Raw genomic sequence first — 25,162 nt, 5'->3', positions numbered from 1 at the left:
GCGGTCTTAGATAGTAAAAAACATAAATCTGAAAGCAAAAAAAAAAAAAAAAAAATTAAGAATAATGTAATTTGATTAATTCCTTCAACTTCTTTCTTGTTTGAATTTATTAAAAAATAATAATATGAATTTATTGATTTTTAAAAAGAAAAATGTGCGAGTCAAACGTCAAAAAGAATCTCCATGACAATCACATGCTCAAATTATAAAGTTAAAAAAAAGAAGAAAGAAAATTAGAAGTGGTGTTTGAACGATTCTTACACTAACCTGTACCAAACAAATCCACTTGTAATGCCCTTTCTCTCTCTCAGTAACTATTACAGTTCTCTTTGACCTAGGGTTTGTTCTTAATCGGCTTGTCACCAATTCAGGTATATTTCTCCTTATTTGCTTCTTCATTTTCACTTTTTTTCAATTTGGGTGCCTTGAGTTTTTTTTTTCTTTTTATTGAATATATGGGGGGATTTTGATGAAGTAAGTTCACGTGGGATTTCGATTCTTTTGGAATCTTATTTGATTTCACAGCTGATTTTGAATCCTATTGATATCCGCTGTTTCTGGGTACAGTTTTTTTATGGGTTGCTTTAATTTCAGTGACATTTTGGGGCTTGCATGCATGATTAAGTAGTGATGGACAGATCTGGGAAATTATTGTTTGGTAGCTGAGAAATGAGAAAGAAAATTTAAACATTAAAGTTGTTTTTCTCTTGATATAAAATTTTATTTGACTTAGCTAAGAGGTTTTTGCCTCTTTAGCTCAGTCAAAGTCTTTTTGCGGTTTTAAGGTCACTTGTGTGCCATGATGTGGCTGATGGGGTCTTGGATAATTGGAAATTTGAGGTTTGGTACTTTGCTTACTTTATTTTTCGTTTGCTTATTCAGCAAACATACAAAATCTTAAGAGTCTATCTCTGATCTTATGCTGGTAGTTTAGTGTAACCCTTTTGCTGGCTGTTTCAGTTAGTTTCTATTAGCTTTTAGGATGTTCAGTGTTTATTAGAATATGTTATGCTCGTTTCTCCTAGTTTTTGGCCTTTTGGGGTAAATTATAGTTGAAATATATCTTTTGCTGTGCCATGTAGCAGTCTGGATTTCCGAATTATTTTAAAACTTGTATAGTTAGGCTTATGGTACGATACTAGTCACCATTTTTCTGACCGGAGAACCATGACCTCTGGGTGTTCTTATTTATTGGATGCAAGTTAATGAACAATAATGATTGTGCATGGTGATTAAATTTCAAAGATTTGCATTTACTTTTAGATATCAATATGTTTCTTTGGATTGGTTGAGGTTTCACTTCTTTGTGTCAGTGATTTTTATTTCAGCCTCTCTGTTTATCAATTTATTTGTTTTACATGGGCAATTTTTCTTCCCCCCCCCCACTGTTCTTTGTAATAAGATTGAATGTTCTGCAGGCTTGTACTTTTGTGGTGGCAACATACAGGTTCACGATAGTAGAGGGTAGTCTGTAGGATTGAAAAAGGTTATGCTTGACCCTCATTAATATACATCAGTCCTATAGCATGGAGGATGATAATGGGCTTGAGCTGAGCCTCGGCTTATCTTGTGGTGGATCAGCTGGTAAATCCAAAAGTAAAAATGGTAGCCCTTCAGATACTTTAGCAGAGGAAGTTGACAGGGGAAACAAAATCGGAGATGATTTTAAAACTTTCCTCCATGGCACCACCCAGAAACAGGACTCAGGTGCTGGGTCTCAGAGAAGTGATTCAGTGAAATCTCAAGAGAACTTCTTCAATGACCTATCCAAGGTCTCTGCTGAAGCTGATGCTTCTACTAACTTGAATAGTAGAGGACGTTGGGTCTCAAACATCAGCAGGTCTGCCGAGATTGAGGAGGAAAAACAATCTGACGCTGGTAATAAACGAAAAATGCTGTTTGATGAGGTAAATAATAAAAAAAGACTTGAGAGGGAAGCACTTCCTTCTGATTTACATGACAAGACAAAGACGTCTCATATTTCCATAACAACAACGGAAGGCTCGACTGCTGAAAATGAAGATGTGGCGGAGTCTGAAGTTGAGGGTTCAACCTCAAGGATGGTTTCTCACCAAGATGATGGCTCCAAACGATACATTACAGTTGGTGGTTCCTCTGAGGTTCCAAAGGAGGTTCGGGGGTTTCCTGATTCGAGTGTTGTAGACGCACATGGACAAAAGAGGTTTAATGGTTCTTCAGAAAATGAATTTAAGGTCGGAAACATAAGTTATGGCGTTCCATTCTCAGTTCAACCAATGAACATTATGAATATACCTTACACCATATCTGTGCGGGAGGCTAACTCAGCTGGAGTCCCTGGCACATCAGTAGTTGGCATGACACAGAAGATGCCTACTGCAAGTGGTGAGCGATCAGGAGCCCAGCCTGTGAACCCTGGAAACACACCAGTTATGTTTGGCTACTCGCCTGTCCAACTTCCAATGTTTGATAAAGATAATTCATGGGGTTTGGTTCCTCAGTCTCAGCAGATCCACCCTTCTTATGCTGGTAGAGGTCCACAAAACTCAGATAAGCATAGCGATGGAATAAAGATTCCTCAAGGTTTGGGAGCACATCTTTATTCGTCTTATTGATGCTTTAAGAAGAAATGACTAGTTTATTTCGTTAAGTAGATAAATTTATAGAAGCTGCCACATCCACTGTTTTTGAACTTAATCAGCCCTTTGTAAAAAGAACTTACTTTTCCTTACATTTAAACGCATGGCCTGAGCTTGATTTTGACCGAGGTTCTTTTACCTCTAAAGAAAACTGATTATTTGATATCAAACATTTTTTTGAATCATAGGAAGCCATGCTGATGATGCTCAAGACTGTATAATTGGTTTATTTTTATGGTTTAATTGGTGAAAGAAGTACGGCTTATGCAATTAACCCACACCTATAATACTCTTGAGGATATTTGCTCATATTAAGTTTACATTGTTGGATGTTTGAAGTAAATTCTGACTATGTTTTTTCTCACGTGTTATTACATTTCTTGAAATTCTATTGACTCTTTGCCGCTGATGCTAATGCTGTTTATGTTTTCGGTATATTATATGACGTATCTACTTTTTCCATTACTGTCAATGCCCATGATTGGAAATGGATTTCTTTATTTACCCCTGCTTTATGAATGCAGCTACCATGCAATCAATTGGACGTAATTCATCCGAAGCTGCACAATTTGATGGGAGAACGATAGAATGGGCCAAAGGTGAAGGGAAACAGCATGCTGCAGAAGAAGGCTCCTCTGCTCGAGCAGAAGATGTAAAAGTAAGTGGCATGAACCATAGGGCAAACGATATATCCGACAGATCAACACCAGAAGGTCTTTCTCTTGATTTATCAGCTATAAAGCCTGGTATTGCTGCTGAAATAAAATTTGGGGGATGTGGTTCTTGCCCAAATTTACCATGGGTGTCAACCACAGGTTCTGGCCCAAATGGTAGAACAATTTCCGGTGTTACTTATAGGTACAGTTCAAACCAGATCAGGATTGTTTGTGCTTGCCATGGAAGCCATATGTCCCCAGAGGAGTTTGTTCGACATGCCAGCGATGAGAATGTTAACCCTGAGAGTGGCACTGTTGTGCTCACATTTCCAAGTTCGAACCCTGCTGCCTCTGCTCAGAGCTGAAATGCTCCATCCTTTTTTTTTTTTCTTTTCCAGACTAAAATTGATTAATTGACATGTGGTCGAGGAATACTTGTGTATAACTTTGTACAACCAGCGAGATTCCTCAACTTTCTTGTTATACTCTTCTTTTATCTGTTTGTCTCAACTACAAAAGCCGATTCTGCTAATGTATGTAATAATGTGTTGCATAATTTTGTTGTCCAATAGTAATGATCTGCAGTAAGAATAATCTTAAACAAAATAGTGGCATTTGGGATGTACTCGATTGATTTGAAAAATCAATTGACTTCAGGGGTGGCAAAGAAGCAGGTTATATAGATTTGAAGAAGCCGTAAAGATGCATCAATAGAGATGAAGATGGATAAACTTCATTTGACCAGCAAACAATGTTTTGCTCCTGACTTCTTTGATAATTATTTTTCTCTGACTTAACTGGCTTTATTTATGTTTTATCACGGGGTATTTCTGCTACTCAACCCCATCAACCACCCGTACTTCACATTTTATGTTGATGTGAGCATTACTTGTTATCAGATCATAATTATCTCTAATTAGACTTGATTAAGCAACAATTTATCCTGTAGCTTCTGGAAGTACCTTAAGTACTTGGTTAACAATGAATCACCAGTAGACATCAAAACCCGGATCAACTAATTTTCGGTCGTTTTCAATTTCCTAATGAGACACGAGCAGATGTACTTGTGATAATGATGCGGAAACTGGGCGCTTAATTGCCCCACAAATGTCAAAGATACGTGTGTAGCCGGTACCAAATTTTTTTCGTAATGGCCACGCATGTTTATTATAAGGGAGTTTATAAATATTTTCAAGGGTTATTTTTACATACCTCCCTAGAGGTTTCACGTAATAACAGTTTAATAGAAAGTATCTCTATATTTTTACATCCCTCTCCTGCAGTTTCACAAAATTATGTATAGCATCAGTATACAAGGCCAAAATCGTAAAATCTCATTTAAAATTAAAAAAAAACTTGAAATTTTTTAAGGTTATTATTTTTTTTTAGGAAAAACTATTGCAGTAAATCCCTAACAGCCACATTCTCTCTCATGTGGTCACCTCTTCCGGTGATCCCTTAATGTCGCACTATGTCTCGCCGTTTCAGCCCACGATTTTGCTCCCCTAATTCCCAATTTCACAAAACAAAATGAGCCCTAAGAGCCACATCCTTTCTCATCCAGTCATTCCTCCCGAGCATTCGCCCCGGTCCCTTCTCCCGAGGAATTTGACTTGACCTGAGTCATGAATCTGAACTGGGGACCTACTGCCAATTCGTCTGGCGGGTGATTGGTCGAATCTCCTGGTGGGGGATTGGTTGACGACCCAGTCTCTTCTGAAGCCGTTTCTCGGCGGCGGCTTTGCCGGAGATCTAGTAATCACTCTCGATCATTGCCTCACTTCTTGCTCGCCCTCTTCAATGTCTCTCATGTCAGTGACATTAGTCATTGTTGAGAGGCTCTCGCTGACGCTGACGCTGCAAATCTCGGACACTTGAGACATGATTTCCTCCTCATTGCTGCTGCTCAAGTTCTGCTTATCTTGAGCATTATTGGCAAAAGCTTCAACTTTGCGGGGGCTATCACTAATCTTGGCCTCTTTCTCTTGTTCTCATTCTTGTTGTTGCTACAACTCTTGTTTCATATGAGCAGAGAAAATTGGGTATGGGTTTGGCTTTGGTTTTGGTTTACGGGTTTCAGAGATAACTTCTTTGACAGTTTCTTCTTGATTAATAGCAGGTGGTGGCGGTGAAGCTCTACTCTCGTGGCTAAAACCCTTCTTGAGCTGTGAAGAAGCTTCATTAGATCTCTCGTGTTTGTGTTTCTTTGAGGCTAAGCCTGGGGCTCTGCTGTTGGTGTTCCAGCTCCTATAATGGATGTACTATCTTTATTGAAGTTATGAAAGTGTTTCTTTCCCTTTTCAAAAAAAAAAAAAAAAATGCATGCTAGCCCACGCTCGCTCGTATCATTACACTGCCAAAATTTGTTAGGAAATTGTACATGTCAGCCTTGAAAGGGTATTTTCGTCATCCTATTGGTCCATTAACGGCCAACTAACGGAAATACTAACTGTAGAAGAGGGATGTAAAAATACGGAGATACTTTTTATTAAACTGTTATTACGTGAAACCTCAAGGGAGGAATGTAAAAATAACCCATATTTTCAATGTGCTTCCTTGGGGAATACCGCCGGATTTTCTGTGTTGGGCTTGTTCCTCACAGCTGCGTTTACCAGTGTATATGATGCAATATTTGCCTTGACCAAACACAAGGATCTTATTATACGATACTCTGTCTTTGACAATTTTATCATTGGATCATGACACAAACTCTGTCGCAAGGATGACAGGATAACTGTTCCTTGTATCAAGGTTCCAGCTGTTCAATTTTATCAAAACATTCACTTTCAATAATCCCATCTGGAAATTTTCAACTTATTATTATTATTATTAATTTTTCTATCTATCCCTACCTATTAATAGGAGGGAAATTAAAATCCTAATCAACCATACCTATTAATAAGAACAGAATTAACGTCTCAACACCAATTTTTTTATTGGTGGGAGAACTTGATTCTGAATATTAGCTCCTTAATTTTCACTATGTATGTTCTTTCATTGGAATATAAAGCCCGTCGATAACTTATTTAAACATTAATTACTCGTGAGGTGATCAAAGGAAATACACGAATGTTTTGCCATAAATTACTCGTGAGGTGACCAAGGTTTTAGCTCAACTGATTAGTGGGCAGCCTTCTCAAGACTTAGGTCTTGAATTTAAGTCTCATATAGTGTGCATGTGTGTTTAATTAATAAATATAAAAATTGCTCGTGAGGAAACATCTTCACATTGAAATTCAGAAAATTGCAGCGTATATATTAACTTTTGTTACCATCCCATAAGATGGTTAAAAATATTAATAAAATCTGATGATGTGATAGTATTCAAATTGTTAAACCAGTCACAGTCTTTTAAGCTTACTATAGCTAACTAAGCATATGACTAAATAATATTAATAGCTGTGCAATTTGAGACCACCACTTGCCTACAAGCAGAAGCAAATCGTTTTTTCATTGGGCATTGACTTTTTTTGGTATTCTAAAAGCAACTGATACTGACTTTTGCTTGCAATACATGTATAATGACCTCAGTGATCTTGTCACAGCAACAAAAGGGAAGACCTAGAAAAATCTCTGTAAGAAAACATATGCATCAGATTTTAATAATTTAAAAAAACACGTGGCTAACTAGAAATTTACCACAGCAGAGGAAAACAAGGCTCCAGTAACTTTTTTTTTTTTTTAATGCACACCCTAAACTGAAAATGTCATTTTTTTTTTATAGATAAAATTATTGGTGGTGTCTCCGAATGAACAAAGCATCTAATCCTGTAACTAAAGGATATGTCAAATTCATCTTCATAACATGGTTCTTTTTCCTCCCAGAACAATGCTTACCAAGTCAGCTGCCAAATTTCTTTTATTAGTAATAAACAGCTCCCCATTATCATCATCACTGCTGAATTTCAAAGTTTAAAAATTTTGCGCTACATTATAAAAATGATTTATAAAGTGAAGACAGACAAACACAGCCTCAGAAGAAACCAAGAAAAACTGACAAAGCAGAAAAGGATACTATATTGTTTGATGACATATCAATAAGGCCATGCATAACCAGCCCATTTTCAAAGATTAGCCTTTAAAGATCTAATAAAGTTTTTGCATCAGAATTTCATACTTATCAGAATAAATGCTTGCCTGAGGACTCTTGAATCCTGCAGTTTCTGATTCTGATGAATCAATTGCGGTTTCTTTGTTTGCTTCTTTTGTTCATGCTCTTCCATGTTGAAGCTCAAAGCATTGCAGATGATTCTCCTTCACCAGATACTGTGTCAAATTTTAAACCAAGTCTAGCTGTTGTGATTGGAATCCTTTGTGTTATGTTTATACTAACATTTATTCTGCTTCTTTATGCAAAATTCTGTCACAGGGCATCCTCTCTTTTCGCCAATACACAAATTCATAATCCTGCATTAATTCGATCAACTTCTCGATTCTCTGGTATCGATAAGGCTGTGATCGAGTCCCTTCCTTTCTTTAGATTCTCGTCTCTTAAAGGGTCAAAGCAAGGCCTTGAATGTGCAGTCTGCCTTTCAAAATTTGAAGATACTGAAATCCTGAGGCTTCTGCCAAAGTGCAAGCATGCATTTCACATCAGCTGTATTGATCAGTGGCTGGAGAAACACTCAAGCTGCCCCCTCTGCAGGCTCAAAGTCAACGCGGAGGATCCAACAATCTTTGCATATTCAAATAGTATGCGGTTCATGTTCAACAATTCCGAGCGGAGAGAGGACTCAAACATAGAGCTGTTTATCCAGAGAGAGGAAGAGCATCGAGGGTCATCAAGATTCAGCATCGGAAGCAGCTTTCGAAAGAATAAAGAACCCAACAAGGAAGAAGAACTGTTGATTCAAGAAGAAGCTGTTGATGGGGATGATGATGAGAGGATCCTGCACAAGCACAATCACAAGATTATTGTTTCTGATGTTATTTTCAAGAACCGATGGAGCAGTGCGAGTTCTTCAGACTTGATGTTACTGAATTCAGAATTGATTAATGACATGTCAAGCAATAGATTCTCTAACCCAAATGATTTTGGTCAGTTCTCGACAAAAAGAGCAATCGAAAATAATGAGCAAATTCTGAAGATTAAGGAGGAGATGGAGATGAAAAGATTGTTTGAAAACAAGTTTAGTACAATCAGCAAAACTAGTCCTGGAGTTTTAGTACCAAACGTTCCTTCTTCATCAGGTTCCAACAAAATTATATCAAGTCTTAATACATCAAGAACCATTAATCCAACCACCGACAGAAAATCAATGTCAGAGATCACCGCTGTTTCAAGGTTTCAAGATTTGGGCATGAAGAACAGAATTAGAGAGTCGTCCATAGATGGAAATGAAAGAACAAGAAGGCTTTGGTTGCCGATTGCACGAAGAACAGTTCAATGGTTTGCAGATAGAGAGAGAAGATCTCGACAGCAGTCCCAGGACAGAACGCAGCCACCGTTAGATGTATAATTTTAATCTACAAGTATGTTGTTCATTAACATCATAGTCTCTTTTGTTCACATAATTAAGCAATACCATCAAATTCAGCAGGAAAATATACACATTTCATTTGATTATTTCAGATGATTGATGGTGTTTGTGCCAAAAATTAGATATGTATTTGTACATTACAGGAATATTGTATTGCGGTTGTGTTAGATATACCAAATGCGATCTTGTCAGCTAATCATGTAAAAGCTACATATATTTTTTTTTTTTTTTTGTCTTCACTTTATAAAGAAATTCCAATATCGTAAACAAAGAAACTTAGGCAAGAAGAAAGTGTTTGCCACCCTGGTCTTATTAATCAAGCATGTTCTTTATTTTCTGAAACAACTTCTTTAATGGGAAAGCCTATGAATCCGGTTGTGAGAATCTTAATTCTCATGCTATCAATTATAAGACGCTATATAAAATTGAAACAAGTTCAATTCCTTAAGCTAAAGCTCCTTCAAATATATGCCGGCCTTAGCTGCCCAGTGGTGATCCCATGCCGTCACGAGAGTGTGAGTTAGAGCACCCCCAATGGGCACTCATTTCTCTGTACAAAAGTTTGGATACAAAGTTGGTATCTCTTGGATGTCATATTTTTGAGTTAGCTGGGTTGCACTACGAATGTATGTATGTATGTATGTATCGAGACTCCTAGTAGAATTTAGATTATAATTCCTTAAAAAATATAGTTTTTATTAGACCCATTAGCATTAGCATTAGAACCCAGCAATATGAAGACCAATTAGGTATATAAAATATGCTGCCGTTCCTTGAATTTATTTTGATTTATTTTTGGTATTTTACTTTTGAATATCTCCAAATGGCAAATAAAGATTAATGCTGATGATGTAGGAGAAGAAGGCTGCTAATATGGTTTCTGATAAGAACTGCCAAAGTAACTTTCATTCACCAAATATTGAATTTAATTTTGAGGTTTAACTTTTTGTTGGAGCTGCAACATTTTTAAAACAATGAAGTTGTCATATAGCTTTGAGTCAATGAACATATATGATGTCTCCATGTCTCCATCCATGGTCATAGGAGAAAAATTATTGCATCACAGCTTTGATCTTTTTTTTTTTTTTTCCTTTTTCATGCAGTTGTAAGCCTGACATATCATAATCACAGATTTAACTAAAGTAACTGAGTCTGATTTGATTCTTTCTAGCCTGTTCATTGAACTGAGATTGATGTTCCCACTTTGTTTTCTTAAGTGTTTGGCCAGTCTGCGCTTTTGCCACTAGAGCTTATTTAATGATTTGTAGGTGGGCAAGAATTGACTGAACGATTAAATTTTAAAATTTTTATAAATGAAGTTGTTCATTCAATGAATTTTCTTGGAACTCGGATTCTCTCAATTTTTATTAAGGATAAAATTTGAGAAACAACCTACTATATTTATATGATTATGAAAACTTAAAAAGGTGGGGGATTTACAGCCAAAATACTCAAAAAAACTGAGGAACTAGAGCGTACATTGACCATAAGATGTTGCATAACAATCCAAAAATCTGTAAGAATTTACCAAATTACACTCATTTAACAAATTAAAGATTAGTAAGTGCATTTGGGTCCAAATTTGTACCAAAGAAACTACTTATTTGTTAGTTTCTCAGCTGTTAGCTGATTGTGTTTCATGCAAATCTTGCTGTTTCTGGAGGATTCTATGCTCAACTAATTTCTTGTGAATTTTTTGTTTGGCAAATTAACTCTCAGAGTCAGAAGGCCTATAAATACTACTTGTAGTCGCATACTTTTGGCTATCTTTTTACAGTTTTCTTTCAACTTATTTAGGAGTTAGGACGAGACATTTAGGCTGAGAAAGAGAAGTTATTGTGAATGGTGTATGTAAGTATTGGAGGGAATCAATCCGATTAGTATTTTTTTCCATAATTGTTTCTGTTTAATTTCCTCCAATATCTTATGTCCCCCCTTTACTTGTATGCGTATACACAAACTTTTGGGCTAAATGGGTGCAACCGAAGGTGATAATTGGAGGAAACAAAATAGAGTGGCATTTTTTTTTTTTTTCATTTTTCCAATGCTTTCTATTTGGTTTTCTCCAATATCTCATCTCCAGTCATCATCTACATTGAAATTGAAGCTAAATTTATCAGCTTTCTTCATGTCCTGTCTCTAGCCTTACTTTTCAAATTAATGCCACCAGTTAACAGAGTTCATTTCTTAATATGAAGATTGTGCTTACGCATTATTTATTTCCTCAGCTGCTTTATTATCTTCGATTTTCGCAGAAAGGCTATAATTTCCCTTCACTTGAACTCTAAACAAATATGTGAGCTGTCAAATAGACAATACTTGTAATTAATTTTTTAAAGAAAGATGCTACTTGCCAACTTTTTACATTATCAAAATGAAAATAAAAGTAGAAAGCTAGAATTACAAATTCAAAACATGAGGGAACCTGGTTCATTTACATATTTACGTATTTACATCACTTAAAAAATATAAAAACTGAAAAAAAACAAACTACTAATTTGGCTTCTCCAATGAATTAGTTAGATGGCTAATTACGAAACTGCACAATTACTCAAAAGAGGTAACCAACCCCCTTCGCATCATCAACTATGGCACAAAAACAAAATCATAGGATTATGAGCAAATGTAGGCCGTGGCTGCAACCTGCAATTCTATTTTTGTTTTCTCTATTGTTTACCTACTTCTACTTCGAAATGTGTGCTCTTCAAACTTCCAAATAAGCCAAGAGCCAGGCAGGGAAGAGACCGAGGAAAGAACTTCTGGGCAAGACGTAATAGCGTAACAGAACCAAAACTAAAGATACCAATCATACTCCTACCAGTCATCAAGCCATTCAGGAACATTGAGTTCTTCAACATCTCGAGGCGGAGAAGCTTGAAAAACAGGAGAATCCTCAAAATGACTATCCAGGTGTTGACTTATGCGAGACATTATCTCATGTGGAACAGGAGAAGTAGATTCAGCAATCCCTTTCCAATCAACATCTCTGAACCATGGGTGAGTTTTGACAGAAGTGGGACCTTGGCTACCAAGTCTTGTATTTTCATCAACTACGAGCAACTAAAAATGACCAAAAAAGAATGTCTATGTGATATATGATTATGTATAAGAAACGGTTTGCATTTTCTCCACATATATTAAGGGTAAAAGAGAACTAAATAATTATAATACACTACCTTTGTAAGGAGATCAACAGCTTCAGGGCTTAAATTCTGTGGAAGACTTAGCTGCCCTTTTGCAATCTTTGCAACAATATCTATTTCACTCTCTCTCCAAGATCCAAATGGCATTTCACCTTGTAACATGAAATAAATTAGGACTCCCAATGCCCACCTGCAAAGTGATTGCCCACGTTTAGGGTCACAGACGAATAAAAATTATAAAATATGAAAAATTAGGACTAAAACTAACACCATCTAAATTTTCAAGACCATTGTAGTGATGAACTACAATACAGAAAAAAGTAAGGCCTGGTAAGGCCTGGAATTCATCTCAAAATTCCAGTTGATAAACATCTACTATTCCACTTATGATGTTAAAAATGTTATAAACACAGACATGAGGGGCATTTTTACCAGTCAGCAGCGAGACCATGGCCTTTTCCCTGAACTATCTCTGGAGCTAAATAGTCTGCCATTCCACAAATTGTGAATGTTCTGTTGCCAGATAAGCCTTTCCCGAATCGAAAGTCTACTAACTACAATACAGCAAAACATAATTAATGAAGATCAAGCATAATCTGTACGGTTGACTTGGTGGGTGAGAGGACAAGGAAAATGTCAACATACAGTTGGTAGACATGATAACACTGAACAAGTTTCTACCAAAATGTGGAACGAACCTGTAAATGTCCACTTTTGTCCAACATTAGAACATCAGGAGACACACCTCTGTAGAGAACACCTCTCTGAAAACGAATTAGAGAAAAGACACAATTATATTAGAGAAGTGAAACACACTCATGAGCTCGAGAGGAGAAAATTGGTAAAACAAATTTTAGACAGCAGACCTTGTGTAAATCTTCTAATGCAGCAACAACCGAGGCAGCACAGAATCGTGCCGATTGTTCATCGAGTGGTGTATGAAGTATTGAAGCCAGAGGGCAAGCAAGATATGTGTTCAGTAGCAGGCCAGCATGCATACTGTCAGCACATGTGCATAAAATCTGAGGGACGCAAGCCGAGGGGCTGACACTCTTCATCAGATTCTTCTCCTTTAACACCTGGACTTCCTTTCCCAGGCATTTAACCTTCTGCTTTGAAAACCTTTTCAAGCTAAGAAAATTCTCTGACAACCACTCGCATTCACAAAACAATCATTTATCAGAATATATACTGTTCAAGAAGAACAAATGTATTTTCCCTTATTAACAAGCACAAAATCCTTGGGTTTTTTCCGTCCATACAACAAGACCAACCTGAGTCTCTCAAAAGTACAAGCCCAATCTCACTGCAGTCGGTAGAATATAAACACTTTCTCCATTCCTAAACAGAAAATCTCATCAGATAAGAAAAAGATCACTTTCAGTGTTAGATAAAATGTCTACACAACGAACAGAACAGCATTCATTACCATATCGGTGAGGCTAACTTTAGCAAGAGATGAGATATCAATACTTTTGGCAGGTTTCTTCGGAATATCAGAAGAATAGTCTTTTGAACTGGATGGTATGAATCAATAATGTCAGTATATGAAATAGTTTAGTTCAAAATAGATAACTAAATCACAAATATAATTCAAAATCGAGACCCCCATGGTTGTGGGAATAAAATTTAAAAAAAAGACTAAAAAAAGAAAAAAAGCAACACATGATGAGGTACTTCATAGAAGAAATTACAACATACTTTTGATCATCATGTGAGATCTTCGTCAAAGGACCAACAACTAAATCAAACTTCTCCTTTGTTAAAATAGCACAGACAACATCATCCACTGCAACTGCAGTTAAAGAACCCATATGTTCACCAAGTAATGTCCATTCACCAAAATAGCTACCTTCGCTCTTCTCTACAGAGAGCTCTTTACTACTCTGTGTACCATCATCCTCTACATGAAGATCTGATTTCAGACTGCACACATTTGCATTACTTAATAAGTCTGCATCAAAAGTAATTCTCACTTGTCCCCTCTGAATAATATACAATGCAGCAACGCCTTCATTCTGTGAATATATTGCAGATAAATATCAGGGGAAAAACATTGGGGGGGGGGGGTGGGCGCGGAGGAGAGGAAAGAAAGAAAACTAGGTAAATGAACAAATTTTCAAGACATCGAGTTTACCATATTAACTATTGTCTGCCCCGCTGAGAAGGAAACTTCAGAAAGAGTATCTGCGAGGTGACTCAGCTGTAAGATTGTCAACCTAGAGAGCAGATCCACTGATCGAAGCAACTTCAAAGATGACAAATTAGAAAACTCAGACATCAAAATTCCACGAAAATCTTCTCTTTTTAGCGCCCAAAGCATCCCATTAGTCACAGCACGCACAGAAGCCTGGAGTGGTTTATTATACCTTAAATATCAAATCACAAAGAAAGCCAGTGTGAGTATTTATATGCTACTGCAACAAAACCAGCAATCAGTGCTAATTTGGAGGGAACATTTAAACAAAATCGGTAGTCATTAGCACAAAAAGTGTGTATCAGTATCATATAAGATCTCCGGTTTTATGACCAGAATGCAACTCTGTATCAATAAATTCTAGGAAAACCAAAACAGCGAAATCATTTAATGCTAATAAAACTGTCTTCCTTTTAATGGAGGGGTATAGAAAAGGAAAATACTTAAGAAAGAAACAGGTAGAGAAGAGAAACTCACATAAGAGCCAGCTCCCCGAAAGACGATAATTTCTCAGCTGTATACCGCTGCAAAACTCGAGGTACCTCTCCATTCTTTTCTTCCTGCCATGACAGATTCAAGTTGAACACCAATCTCAAAGATCCTACTAAAACTAAAAATACATATGAACTCAGCAATAATACATAGAAAACACCACTCCAAGAACATTTATTAAAGGATACCTGGGTTGCCATAACCTCAAATTCTCCACTGCCAACAACATAAAAGCAGTCACCTTCTCCACCCTGCAAATAGCATTGAAAATTCTGCTGAGTTAATTCCAACAATAATAACAAATCTAAAAAGAAGCTAATCCGCAAAATTTCTCTTATTGAAGATGACGGGCAGAAACAGACACTTGTCATGGCACTCGATGAAACTGATAGTGAGCTAGAAGAAATGTCTTGACTCATCAGAATCGGATGAACACAGCCTTGTTGTAATATTGGCAACGGTTCTATAGTCCCAAGTGATAGAAATATGAAACTTGCAGGAAAATTTCTTGATGGAATCAGAGACAAAAAACAACTATAAAGGTGTTTGGGAAGTCTCATGATTTTTCACATCCTTTGTATGCTAGGCTAAATAAAAACCCTCCAGCTTGTGATCTCTTGCTTAAACCTTCCACATCCAAAGTTGTTGAAGCAGATGCGTCAAATTTGGGGTATGAAGGAATTCTTAAGCAAAAGATCGATGGCAATGAAACATTAGCTCTAATCACTTTTGAGTGTTTGGAACTAAACTTAGCATGCTACGGTTTAGCAAGAAATTATTTCAATCGTTCTTTGTGTTACTAAATTTCAAGATGATCTACTTAATCAGAAATTTATGACTATACTGTAAAAGCGAAAAAAACAATTCTTTTGAAGGATGTGAAAAATCTTGCCTCTAAGCAAATATTTGCTTAATGGCAGGCTTTATTATCTATTTTTTAATTTGAAATTGTATTTATAAAGGAAGAAAACAATTCTCTTCCTGCTTCCTAACCCGTGAGTTTTCGTATGGCTCCCAAGAAAACCACCACTAGAACAGAGTTAAGCAGGATAGTCCTCAACAAATACGCTGAAGGATCAATTCCCGTTTCATAATTCACTCAAGAACCTTAGGTCTCGCTTAGTCAAATTGACTACCAAAGAACTTGTGAAAATTGGAGGTCCTCTTTCCATGGCAGCTATTTTGGACTCATCTAGAGGCCAAAAATCTAGCCTAAACAAATAAATAAGAGAATTGAAAAAGCCCTTGATACATTTAGATCTAGCTCATAGGGCTCCAGCAAATCCAACCCTAATTACAGTCCATATGGCAGCCCAATGGCCTAGGATCCTTATGTAATGAGACCGGTTCGACTCCACCTATTTCAGGACACATGGTCTCTCTTTTGAGTGTTGGTGGAATAGTAGAATGAGAATTTCCTTTTACTATTTCCTTAATTTAAAGCATTTTGTTTGGTTGCTCCTGGTCAAAATAACTATTTGTCTTCTCACGCGTTATTTTCAATGTTTTTTTATGACTTTGCCATTGTCACTTTACGACTTTGTTTACTGCACCTTATATGTTAGTTATATATGTATATATATGTAATAATTTTCCAATAAGGGATCCCTTACTTTGCTAAAAGACAAGAAAATTACACTCTAATGCAGTGCATTTTATCCTGTAGTGTACTGAAATTTGTATTTTTCTATCTTTTATCCTGTCCCGTATCATATTAAACTAAGGGAAATTGCAATGACCCCGATGAATATTGTATATATTCTATCGCATCAATAAATGTCTTAACTAGTGATGAAAATTTCATCCTTAACAATATTGATTAGATATCAAGTCCGACTATCAAAAGACAATAACTTCAGCAATACATTGAGTGGTAAAAGGAGAAAAAGAAAAAGAAGAATGAATCCCCATCACAACGACCTACTGTGGCAACAACATCATCCTCTCTTAAACCTATTTGATAAAGTTCAGAAAGAATCTTTTTGTGAACCTAATGTGTGTGAACTAAAATCTGAAATTAGCCAAGTCAAGAAGAAGTTGATCGAGCTAAAGACTGAGGTATCTTGAGATACAATCAATAAAATCAGTAACAATAGCCAATATATAGAAAGACATTGAAGATAAAACGTGAAGTGACAAAAGTGGACTCTTTTGTCTCCCACTTAATTTGACTAGAATCAAGCAAACAAAATACTTTAAATAAAGTAAATAGTAAAAATAATTCTGTTTCTACCATTCTCTCTGACACCCAAAAGGGAGAGCGTGTGTCCTGGAGTAGGTGAAGTCAAACCAGTCTCTACATCACATAAGAGTCCTAGGCCATTAGGCTACAATATGAATGGTAATCAGGGTCGAATGTGGTAGAGCTAGACCCAAACTCATCAAAGGCTATTTCAATCCCATTCTTTATTTCTTATGGGGCCAGAATTTTTTCGTTTGCTTAGTAAGGTCTGATGTCATGGAGGGAGGGCATTCAATTTTCATAGGTTCTTTGGCAGTTAATTTGACGATTTTTGGGCAACTGGTGAGTATAGTCATACTTTGGCCACAAATGAATCTTGATTGCCCATAAAAGTACTGGGACAATTGGTCTCACAGGATTATGTCTAGGTACGTCACAAATCCAACCTGCTATAAATGTGGTAAGAAAGGACACTGTGGTAATTGCCATCACACCAAAGAGAAAATTTCGATTACAAAAGACGACCGCTATTTGCATGTGAAATTTACACCCAATTGAAACCCAAGTTATGCATTGTGAGCAAAAGCTTGATAATAGCTGTAAGCAGGCTGTTAGCTCAAAATGCTGATGCAAAGTAAGAGAAATAGGCCAAGATGGATCACTTGTATGGTGAAGTATCATGATTTTGAAGAACAAATTTCCTAAATGCCAAATGTTTTCTACTCAGAATAGCTTCATAACAAATTGTGCTAGTTTTTGTTCTCTCCAAGTCAATTATCTTCTAACCATTTGAAAGTTCATATCCCCTAATGCTGTCCAAACATGAATATTCGAAGTATCATACTGAATTACTGCTTTCATGCTAATACGTCTGAAGACAACTGGATTACGTATCATAGCAGAGCTCCACAAATTATTATTAAGTAAAATTGGAACAAAATATCAAACCTGTTTAACTACAATATCCCCTGCTTGAACCTCAACCCTTTGCATGCAATCCAATAAGACATGACACTGTGAATCAGTCAGTTTTCTGAAGAGGAAATGGTCATGAAGTGCCCGTTCAATGTGTGCCTGTAAGATATGAACATGGAATAGTTTAGAAACTTCAAAGCTAAATATACTTTCTACAACTCTTTTTCTTTCTATTTTATGATAAATACAAAAGCAAAAAAAAAAAATATATATCATACTTCTTCCTCCCAAGTTTTCCTGTGGGCTGAAGATGAAGGAACCCAAATTTGCCCATTCTCCAGTGAGTTTTCAATGGCTCGAAGACGTGCACGTGATAAATCATGCCTTATACGTTGATTCCTAGAGCTCCATCCAAAGGTTGAAGGAGACTCTGATCCTGTAACCTCTATAACTTGAGGAACAGGGGTTCGTAAAAAAACACCAGGAGGTATTGATTGATTAACGGCAGTCTAGGAGGAAAACAATTCAAGGAACAGCCGGTGGTGAAAGAAATAACCACACAAGACAAAATTAATTCTATAGCAATGAATAATTCAAAAAGAATAGAAAAAGAAAAAGAAGAAGACTCTTACATTTTTTAAGCCATTAATATGCACAACTATCACTGTGATATCATCTGTACGAGTTTCATACTGTAACCAAAGTCGATAAGATTCAGCCACAATTGCAGCACAAGCATCACGGGGATCTTTATATTTTGCAACCTGGAAAAACAGAACCAAATGAAGAACACTGATAAAAGGAGTAAGAGAATAAAGATGAGACCTGTTGTTCAGTAACTAATGTCACAATAGTGCTGAAATGAAGAGAGAGCCAACCGAAACCAAGCTCAGGAAAAAAATAAATAAAAAAATAAAAAGAAATAATATTAGAGTAAAAAAATGTACGATCAAGCCTAAAAATAGGAAAAAGAAAGTGTACATAATAAAAGTTAATAAAAGTAACTTATAAAATAAATCATAGACCAACATGTGATATGCGACCTAGATTAGATAGGTATCAAATAACTAATAATCTAACAAAGTCCATTTATTCCATTTTATATGACCCATTAGATGATGGGTCCTGACATCTTCCAAGATTCTAACATGACAAGCTCCCACGAATTAGTGAGCTTATAGCAAGCAGCTAGATGTGTACATATATGGTCATGTTATTGCTTTAGCTTCTATTTTTATGAGAATCTTTAGCTTTTTTAAATATATGAATATCAATCAAACTAAAGCTATTTCTGTGATGACCTGAAATCTTAATACCTCCTGTTCGCACTTTACTCAAAAGCATCTTGATAAAATTCTGTCATTTTTTTTTTTGGGGGGGAAAATAATTCTGTAAAAGTCTAATACGCTATAAATTACACCAGCATCATAGATAAGCAATTTAATTCAGTACATTAAGGTCTACTCTAACCCATTCTATTTTATAGAGTAAAGTGCGACACACTGAGCATTTTGCTTTTTAGTAATTTGTATAGATAATCCAACATATAGCATATTATTCATTTTTCCTATAATATACCATCCGTGTGTTTGCGACTCCAAATTTTCCAAAAACATGCTTCCACGGAAGCCACAGACTTCCCAAGCTCAAGTTCAAAGGGGATATTGTCCAAAGTCCTCAAAATAATAACATACTGTTTAACAAAAAGACCAAGTGATCACATAATTGTTCAAGGTAAAACATTTTAAGCCACAACAAGTTCAACATAACTGCATGAATAACCTAAACAGGGTATGATTACAGAGTTTCAAGAGCTAACAAATAAGTCCTCTCTCTGGATTTCACATGCATCTAACATTAATCAATTAAAAAAGATACCTTACCATGTCAACGACAGCTTGGCTTGAAAGAAACTCAAAAACTCCATCACTAGCTAGCACAAAGAAAGGATGATCATTGGTTAGCTCCCAAACAACAATCTCAGGATTGGCAACAACGCCAATTGTCTCTGCGATTGAGTCACCAATGCTCCTCGTAAATGCAGTCCCGGGATACATTCCATTTGGGACCCACAATCTAGGAGGATCACCATCATCACCCTCTTCAGTACCCCAGCACTGCACATCAGGATTCTTTAACCCCTCAATTTGGTCCAGAGTCAGCACTCTAGCTCCAGAAAGCTTCACTCTTTCCAGCTCATCCTCTCTAAAAGGTGTCTGATCTATAGACAAATCAACGGCCACGATTTCCTTCCCTCTTCTCTCGGCCAAAACAGCCCTCGAATCACCGGAATTCGCCACATAAATCGTCCTCCCGCGGACTAAAACGGTAACAGCAGTGGTCCCGCTCATGCTATCATCCAAAACATCTGCGTGCAACTGCGAATTCGTGGTTAAATACGAAGAGTGGCAAGCGTCAACGGCGTCCTCGTGGAACTTATTATTCCGAAGCAAATTCTCACACAATTTCCTCTTAACGAACTGTGAACACTGAGCTCCGAACTCCCCGTGTCCATCAAAGACTCCAAAAAAGTGATCATCTTGACTGGTTCCAAACGGCGTGTGAATACAGAAACTGTCCTGATTGGCCTTATCGAGCGCATCTGGATAGTAACCTCTTTGCGACAGGAACGAATATCTCAACTCGTACTTAGCCGACGGAACTTTAACGGTCCTCGAACCTTCTGGAGGAAGAAACTGGGACGAAACCCTAGAGAGTCTGGTGATACCGAGCTCCGGGTTCAGTTGGCTGATTTGGTCCCTTGTCTCGGCGTCTGGACCGTCTGACGACGATGATGCCGGAGAGAAAACGGCAATCTCGTTTGTCGTTCTTGATGTGGTTTGCTGAGGCTCTTTGATTCTAATTCTTGCATCTCTCGGCGTGCAAATCTCGCCTATGCATGCTCTCGAATACACACAACCCATCGCTCAGTCCAAACTAGAAATGTCGACCCAAGCAGGTTGTGAAATCATTACTCTCTGAATTAGAATCGCACGACTCACTTACTACAGTTCAAAGTTGTAACAGAGACTGCTGGAATGATCGAAGTTTTGAAATTGAATTCTCGATCTACTGTTTATACTAAACCGTTATACGAGGAAGAAGAAGATAAATAGAATAACACTATTAAACACTAATAAATTAATAATGATTTTTTAAAAATCAGAAAAGGAAAGAGGGAGACGTGGATAACTCGAAATGCGCGGAGATCGGGATCACAAGCTAGCAGAATGATACTGTGATGCACGGGGTGCGTAATGCGCGAACAGTGAGTGAGATGGGATGATTGTAGTAGAATCGTAGTTTGGAGAGTGACACGTTGTGGCTTTTGTTTTGTGGATCAGGATTCAGTCGTAGGCTTATAGCCTCTCAAGGAGAAGACGTAGACCACAGTCGCTGCATGTGTGCAAGGGTCACACTCACAGCTTTGGTTGCCGCTGCCCATCCCCACGCGCCTGCCTACTCGTGGACAATAGAAACTGTTCGAGCTTGCGGCCAAATGTCCGTTGTACTGCTACGCGTCTACGCTGATGTGTATAATTAGTTTAACCTCAATTTACCCCTAATAAATTGATAATTCTTAATTGGCCATAATTATATTGGAGACAGTCGTACAATCATATTTACCTCCTTTAATCGTTAGACCATGGTTATGATCATACCGCTACCGAAGTTGTTCTACTTTAAAGAAACTCTAATATAGCCCGAATCTTTTTTAATTTACCCTCGAGTTATTTAATTTATCTCGAAATTTATTAATTTTTTGTCAATTTTAATGATTAGAAGGACAAAATGCACATAATTAAATGTTATCAGTATATGCTTCAAGATTCTTCTAAGTTTGAGAAAGCCAGTAGAGCACCTCTTAAATAGTCTTAAAGTTTGTGAGGTTCTGATTAAGGATAGACAATAATTTGGGTCGAATCAAAATTATCAAGTCAGTTCAGTATATAATTTTTAAGAACTGAACTAAAATTAAACTAACTTGAAATAAATTTTTTTTTGATGATGTCCCTAACTAGAGAGAGCTTGACTTGATGGTTTGATTCATCCATTTCTTACGAAACTAAAATTACTATTGGATACTTTGTAGGGGACATGGAGATCAAATTGGTTAGAAAAGAGCAACACCTTTTAATATTTTACGTTTGAGTTAGGATGAGAATCTTAGATCAAATGAACTTGTGTAGAAAACTCTACCAATTGGGATTTTCGCTTCATAGATGTACATTATATTTCGGTTCGTTTCAATTATTCACGTATTTATATTTTTTATTTTCTTACAAAATTTAACAACTTTAGGATATGGTTTTACCTTCTATGTCCTCTTAAATCATCCCTCGTGGTACTATTTTAATATAAAACTGTGTTTTGGTTTTGTTTTGATTTTGCGAATTTAAATCGAGAACCAAATTGATTTTTTTTTAATTTTTATATTAAAATTATCAATTTTTTTTTTTGGAGAAAAAATAGGAACCACCGCCCACCCCTAATCATGATTGATAATTAAAGGTTTAACGACATTGAGAGCTCCAAGATTATTTCAAGTTTCAAGATAGTTTATGGGTAAAATGAAAATTGTCAATTTATAAAGGGACAAATTGAAAAACTAATACTTAGTTTTGCTTTTAACTTGAGAGGATCTTGCTGCTTATGCATTTGGGGAATTGGAATCATGTGCTAATTGGTGAATCATTTGGAAACTTTCTTTTTGATTGGAAATCGTTAGGGATTAGATGGTAACAAATCGAAATTAAGGTTTTTAAAAAGGTCATTTAATTTTTTTTTCCCTTAATTGCGCATTAGAACGATCAACAAATACCTAGTAAACTCTTTAACTTCATTTTTTTGGAGAGTGTAAAATAAGATTTTTTTTTTAAATTTTTTTAACATACTTATGTATATCGAATCAAAAATATTTTTTTATGATTACGTTTGAAGTAGCCTTTCAAGAAATGAATGTAACACGCCAATTTAATGAGATTTGGTATCGTAACCTTCCAAATAATTAAAGATTGAAACTTGTTAGCTCCTTGCTTCCATAGACAGCGTATCAACTTTTATTAGGACGTAGGAGTTGCGTGGCCAGCCGCCAGTGGCCAATGCCGGCGGAATATTTATGTAATAATTTTTTTATTAGTGTCAATAATCATTGTTTTAATTATTTTTATCTGTATACAAACAAAGTACAGCCAATCAGAAGAGGCTGAGAGCGCCACCCACGTTCACTAATTATCACTTTGACTTTGCAAAGCGGTCCCTCTCGCGAATCATGGTTCATGATCACGATCACGTCCTGAATGCACCACAAACGCTCTCAGCGGCTCTCACTAACACTAACCGTGACTGTAACTCAATCATGCGCTTTGAGTTTTTTTTTTTTTTTTTTTATTTTGTTATACACTTATTGTTACTGATATTACATCAGATATTATAATTATAATATTTATAATCATACTAAATAATTAAGACTACCATCATACATTAATCCATTAAAGTATTTATCTAAATATTTTAAACTCTCTCTAATATTTAAGGGGTGTCTGAATTGATAATTGAAAAAAAATTAAAATCAATCTCTATAATATTCTTATGGAGACTCGAACCTTTACACTCAACATTATAAGTGCAAGACTTCTCTTATTGAACCATCGATATCTTGCGTTTTGAGTTGAGTTGTACGAACTGATTGTTTGCTTTTTTATTTTAAATTCTAATTTTTAATTTAAGAATTAAGAAAACGAGTCCACGTCAATAAGCTTTGTCACGACTCGCGACTCGTCACGCTTCGCTTCATTAATAAAATATGGCCCGTACCCAACTACTATGAAACACTCTCCTCGTTCATGCTTTCTTGTTTTTTTTTTTTTTTTGGGTAATGATTTTAAGTTTTAAAATATCATAACATTTATTAATTTGATCATAAAATGATGTAATAAAAAATTATTTTAGGCGTCGTAAAGCAAAAGTCTCATGCGTGCGTGCTTACTCTTTTGTTTAATGAACATTTTTTAAAGAGTATGCATGCGTAAGATTTGACATTTGTTAAGGCGTAAAAGACAAAAATAGGGCACAGTACAACTATTGCACAACAGCGGACGGAATCCCGTGACATAATGAAAAAACGAACGAAATTGTTAGCCCCGAAGACTTTCTTTTTTTAAAAAAAAATTAACGAACAGATTGCTCTTTTCTTAAGATATCCAAGCAGTCACTTTCCCTAATAACAAAAAGCAGAAATCAAAATTTTTGCATTTCTTAAGATATCCAACCATTCAAGAAAAAGTCGACATGCTCTCATTTTCACTCCCTCTCGAACATGATCATTCCGTAGCCTTACTTGAGTCTATCTATGGGGGGTTTTTTTTTTTTTTTTAAATGGGGTTTTGAAGTCTTTAGGTTTGGATTTTGAAGTCCTTAAAGAAATGTTGCTTATTTAAAAAAAAAGAAAAAAAGAAAATGACGTCAACCATTCATCATTTTTGAAAACATTTTGTATCCGCATTTAAATCTGATTACTCACTAGTTGCTACAAAGTTTGTGTTTTTTTTGTATTAAATAAATAAAAAATGATAAGCAGATATAATTACGACATAGGGTTATTTTTAAGGACCTCCCTTGAGGTTTGGTGTATTAATAGTTTGATAGAAAATATTCACGTAATTACAAAGACTTCCCCTGACATTTGTATCATGTTAAGTGGACTGTTAGTTGACTATTGAAAATCCAAAAATACCCTTCCTGCCAAAATATTTCATGAACTGATGGGTAATTCGTGCCAAAATCACAAATTACTTAAGAAGATGAAAATATCCATTGGATAAAAAAAATGAAATTGCTTAATAAAAAAATTGACATTGCATAAAATAAAAAAATTAAAATAATGTGTGGCGGCATAGCTGCATCCTGCATGCATATTATTATTGTGATTTTTTTTATTACAAACTACTTCATAACTAATATATGCCACAAGAGCAGAGCTATTAACAAAAAATGATTTTCATATTTTAAACTTGATAGTACAGTCGTTGGCACCGACCATAAAACCCTTCTGATATCAATCTTTGCTCCATCCATATTTAAACCCAGATCAAGTAAATATTAAATTGGATTTCAGGTCTTGAAAATCCCACTCTATAATTGATATCTTCGAGTTTTGTTGGTGCCTCAAACCTGGATCTAGAGCATCATCTCTGTCATACTCGGAACACCTAAACCAGAGAGAAACAACATCCAGCACCATTTTCATTAATTAAAACAGACTTTCATTAATTAAAACAGACCCATTTTCATTTTTAATCAATAAAATAACAACAATATCTTGTAAGCCACTGATTCAAGCATGTAGGCTGTGTTTTCGAAGACTGACCTCTTCTTGCGATCTAATTCCAGTCACGATAGACGCTAGATGCCGGTAATACTCGCTTCTTGGAAGCTCTGGACCACCGCACGACGTCATCTTGTACAGTAGATGAAAAT

At 36.1% G+C, this 25,162-nt stretch overlaps 3 protein-coding genes across 3 annotated transcripts; 2 read left to right on the top strand and 1 right to left on the bottom strand.

The window, feature by feature from the left end:
* Nucleotides 1-229: 229 nt before the first annotated feature.
* LOC18055945 (ninja-family protein mc410) lies at nt 230-3,830 on the top strand. The gene is made up of 3 exons (XM_006451184.2): nt 230-371; nt 1,419-2,562; nt 3,143-3,830. Exons 2-3 carry the CDS (start codon nt 1,527-1,529, stop codon nt 3,637-3,639), a joined length of 1,533 nt encoding a protein of 510 aa, XP_006451247.1. The 5' UTR covers nt 230-371; nt 1,419-1,526; the 3' UTR covers nt 3,640-3,830.
* A 3,499-nt stretch (nt 3,831-7,329) lies between these two features.
* On the top strand, nt 7,330-8,816 carry LOC18055944 (E3 ubiquitin-protein ligase ATL42). The gene has a single exon (XM_006451183.2). It carries the CDS (start codon nt 7,447-7,449, stop codon nt 8,731-8,733), a length of 1,287 nt encoding a protein of 428 aa, XP_006451246.2. The 5' UTR covers nt 7,330-7,446; the 3' UTR covers nt 8,734-8,816.
* A 2,247-nt stretch (nt 8,817-11,063) lies between these two features.
* On the bottom strand, nt 11,064-21,015 carry LOC18055943 (protein phosphatase 2C and cyclic nucleotide-binding/kinase domain-containing protein). Its single transcript, XM_006451182.2, has 15 exons — nt 19,567-21,015; nt 18,316-18,447; nt 17,962-18,192; nt 17,717-17,842; nt 14,775-14,837; nt 14,572-14,654; nt 14,035-14,266; nt 13,599-13,915; nt 13,327-13,414; nt 13,172-13,238; nt 12,764-13,041; nt 12,596-12,661; nt 12,330-12,451; nt 11,931-12,087; nt 11,064-11,814 (listed from the first exon to the last, which is right to left on the bottom strand). The coding sequence occupies exons 1-15, from the start codon at nt 20,605-20,607 to the stop codon at nt 11,569-11,571; spliced, it is 3,249 nt and encodes a 1,082-aa protein (XP_006451245.1). The 5' UTR covers nt 20,608-21,015; the 3' UTR covers nt 11,064-11,568.
* Nucleotides 21,016-25,162: the final 4,147 nt, after the last annotated feature.

Source organism: Citrus clementina, unplaced genomic scaffold, assembly GCF_000493195.1.
Source record: "Citrus clementina cultivar Clemenules unplaced genomic scaffold, Citrus_clementina_v1.0 scaffold_1, whole genome shotgun sequence".
Classification (NCBI taxonomy): Eukaryota; Viridiplantae; Streptophyta; class Magnoliopsida; order Sapindales; family Rutaceae; genus Citrus; species Citrus x clementina.
The sequence above is the reverse complement of the archived record's forward strand: the minus strand, read 5'-3'. Positions and strand labels throughout refer to the sequence as shown.

Excerpts from the sequence above, each read along its gene's own strand:
- LOC18055945 (XM_006451184.2), top strand. The coding sequence starts at position 1,527 with ATGGAGGATGATAATGGGCTTGAGCTGAGCCTCGGCTTATCTTGTGGT. Across the intron at positions 2,563-3,142 it reads TGGAATAAAGATTCCTCAAG|CTACCATGCAATCAATTGGA; the intron begins GTTTGGGAGCAC and ends TTATGAATGCAG.
- LOC18055944 (XM_006451183.2), top strand. The coding sequence starts at position 7,447 with ATGAATCAATTGCGGTTTCTTTGTTTGCTTCTTTTGTTCATGCTCTTC.
- LOC18055943 (XM_006451182.2), bottom strand. The coding sequence starts at position 20,607 with ATGGGTTGTGTGTATTCGAGAGCATGCATAGGCGAGATTTGCACGCCG. Across the intron at positions 14,838-17,716 it reads GGGATATTGTAGTTAAACAG|GGTGGAGAAGGTGACTGCTT; the intron begins GTTTGATATTTT and ends TGCTATTTGCAG. Across the intron at positions 12,452-12,595 it reads ACAAAAGTGGACATTTACAG|TTAGTAGACTTTCGATTCGG; the intron begins GTTCGTTCCACA and ends GCTGTATTGTAG.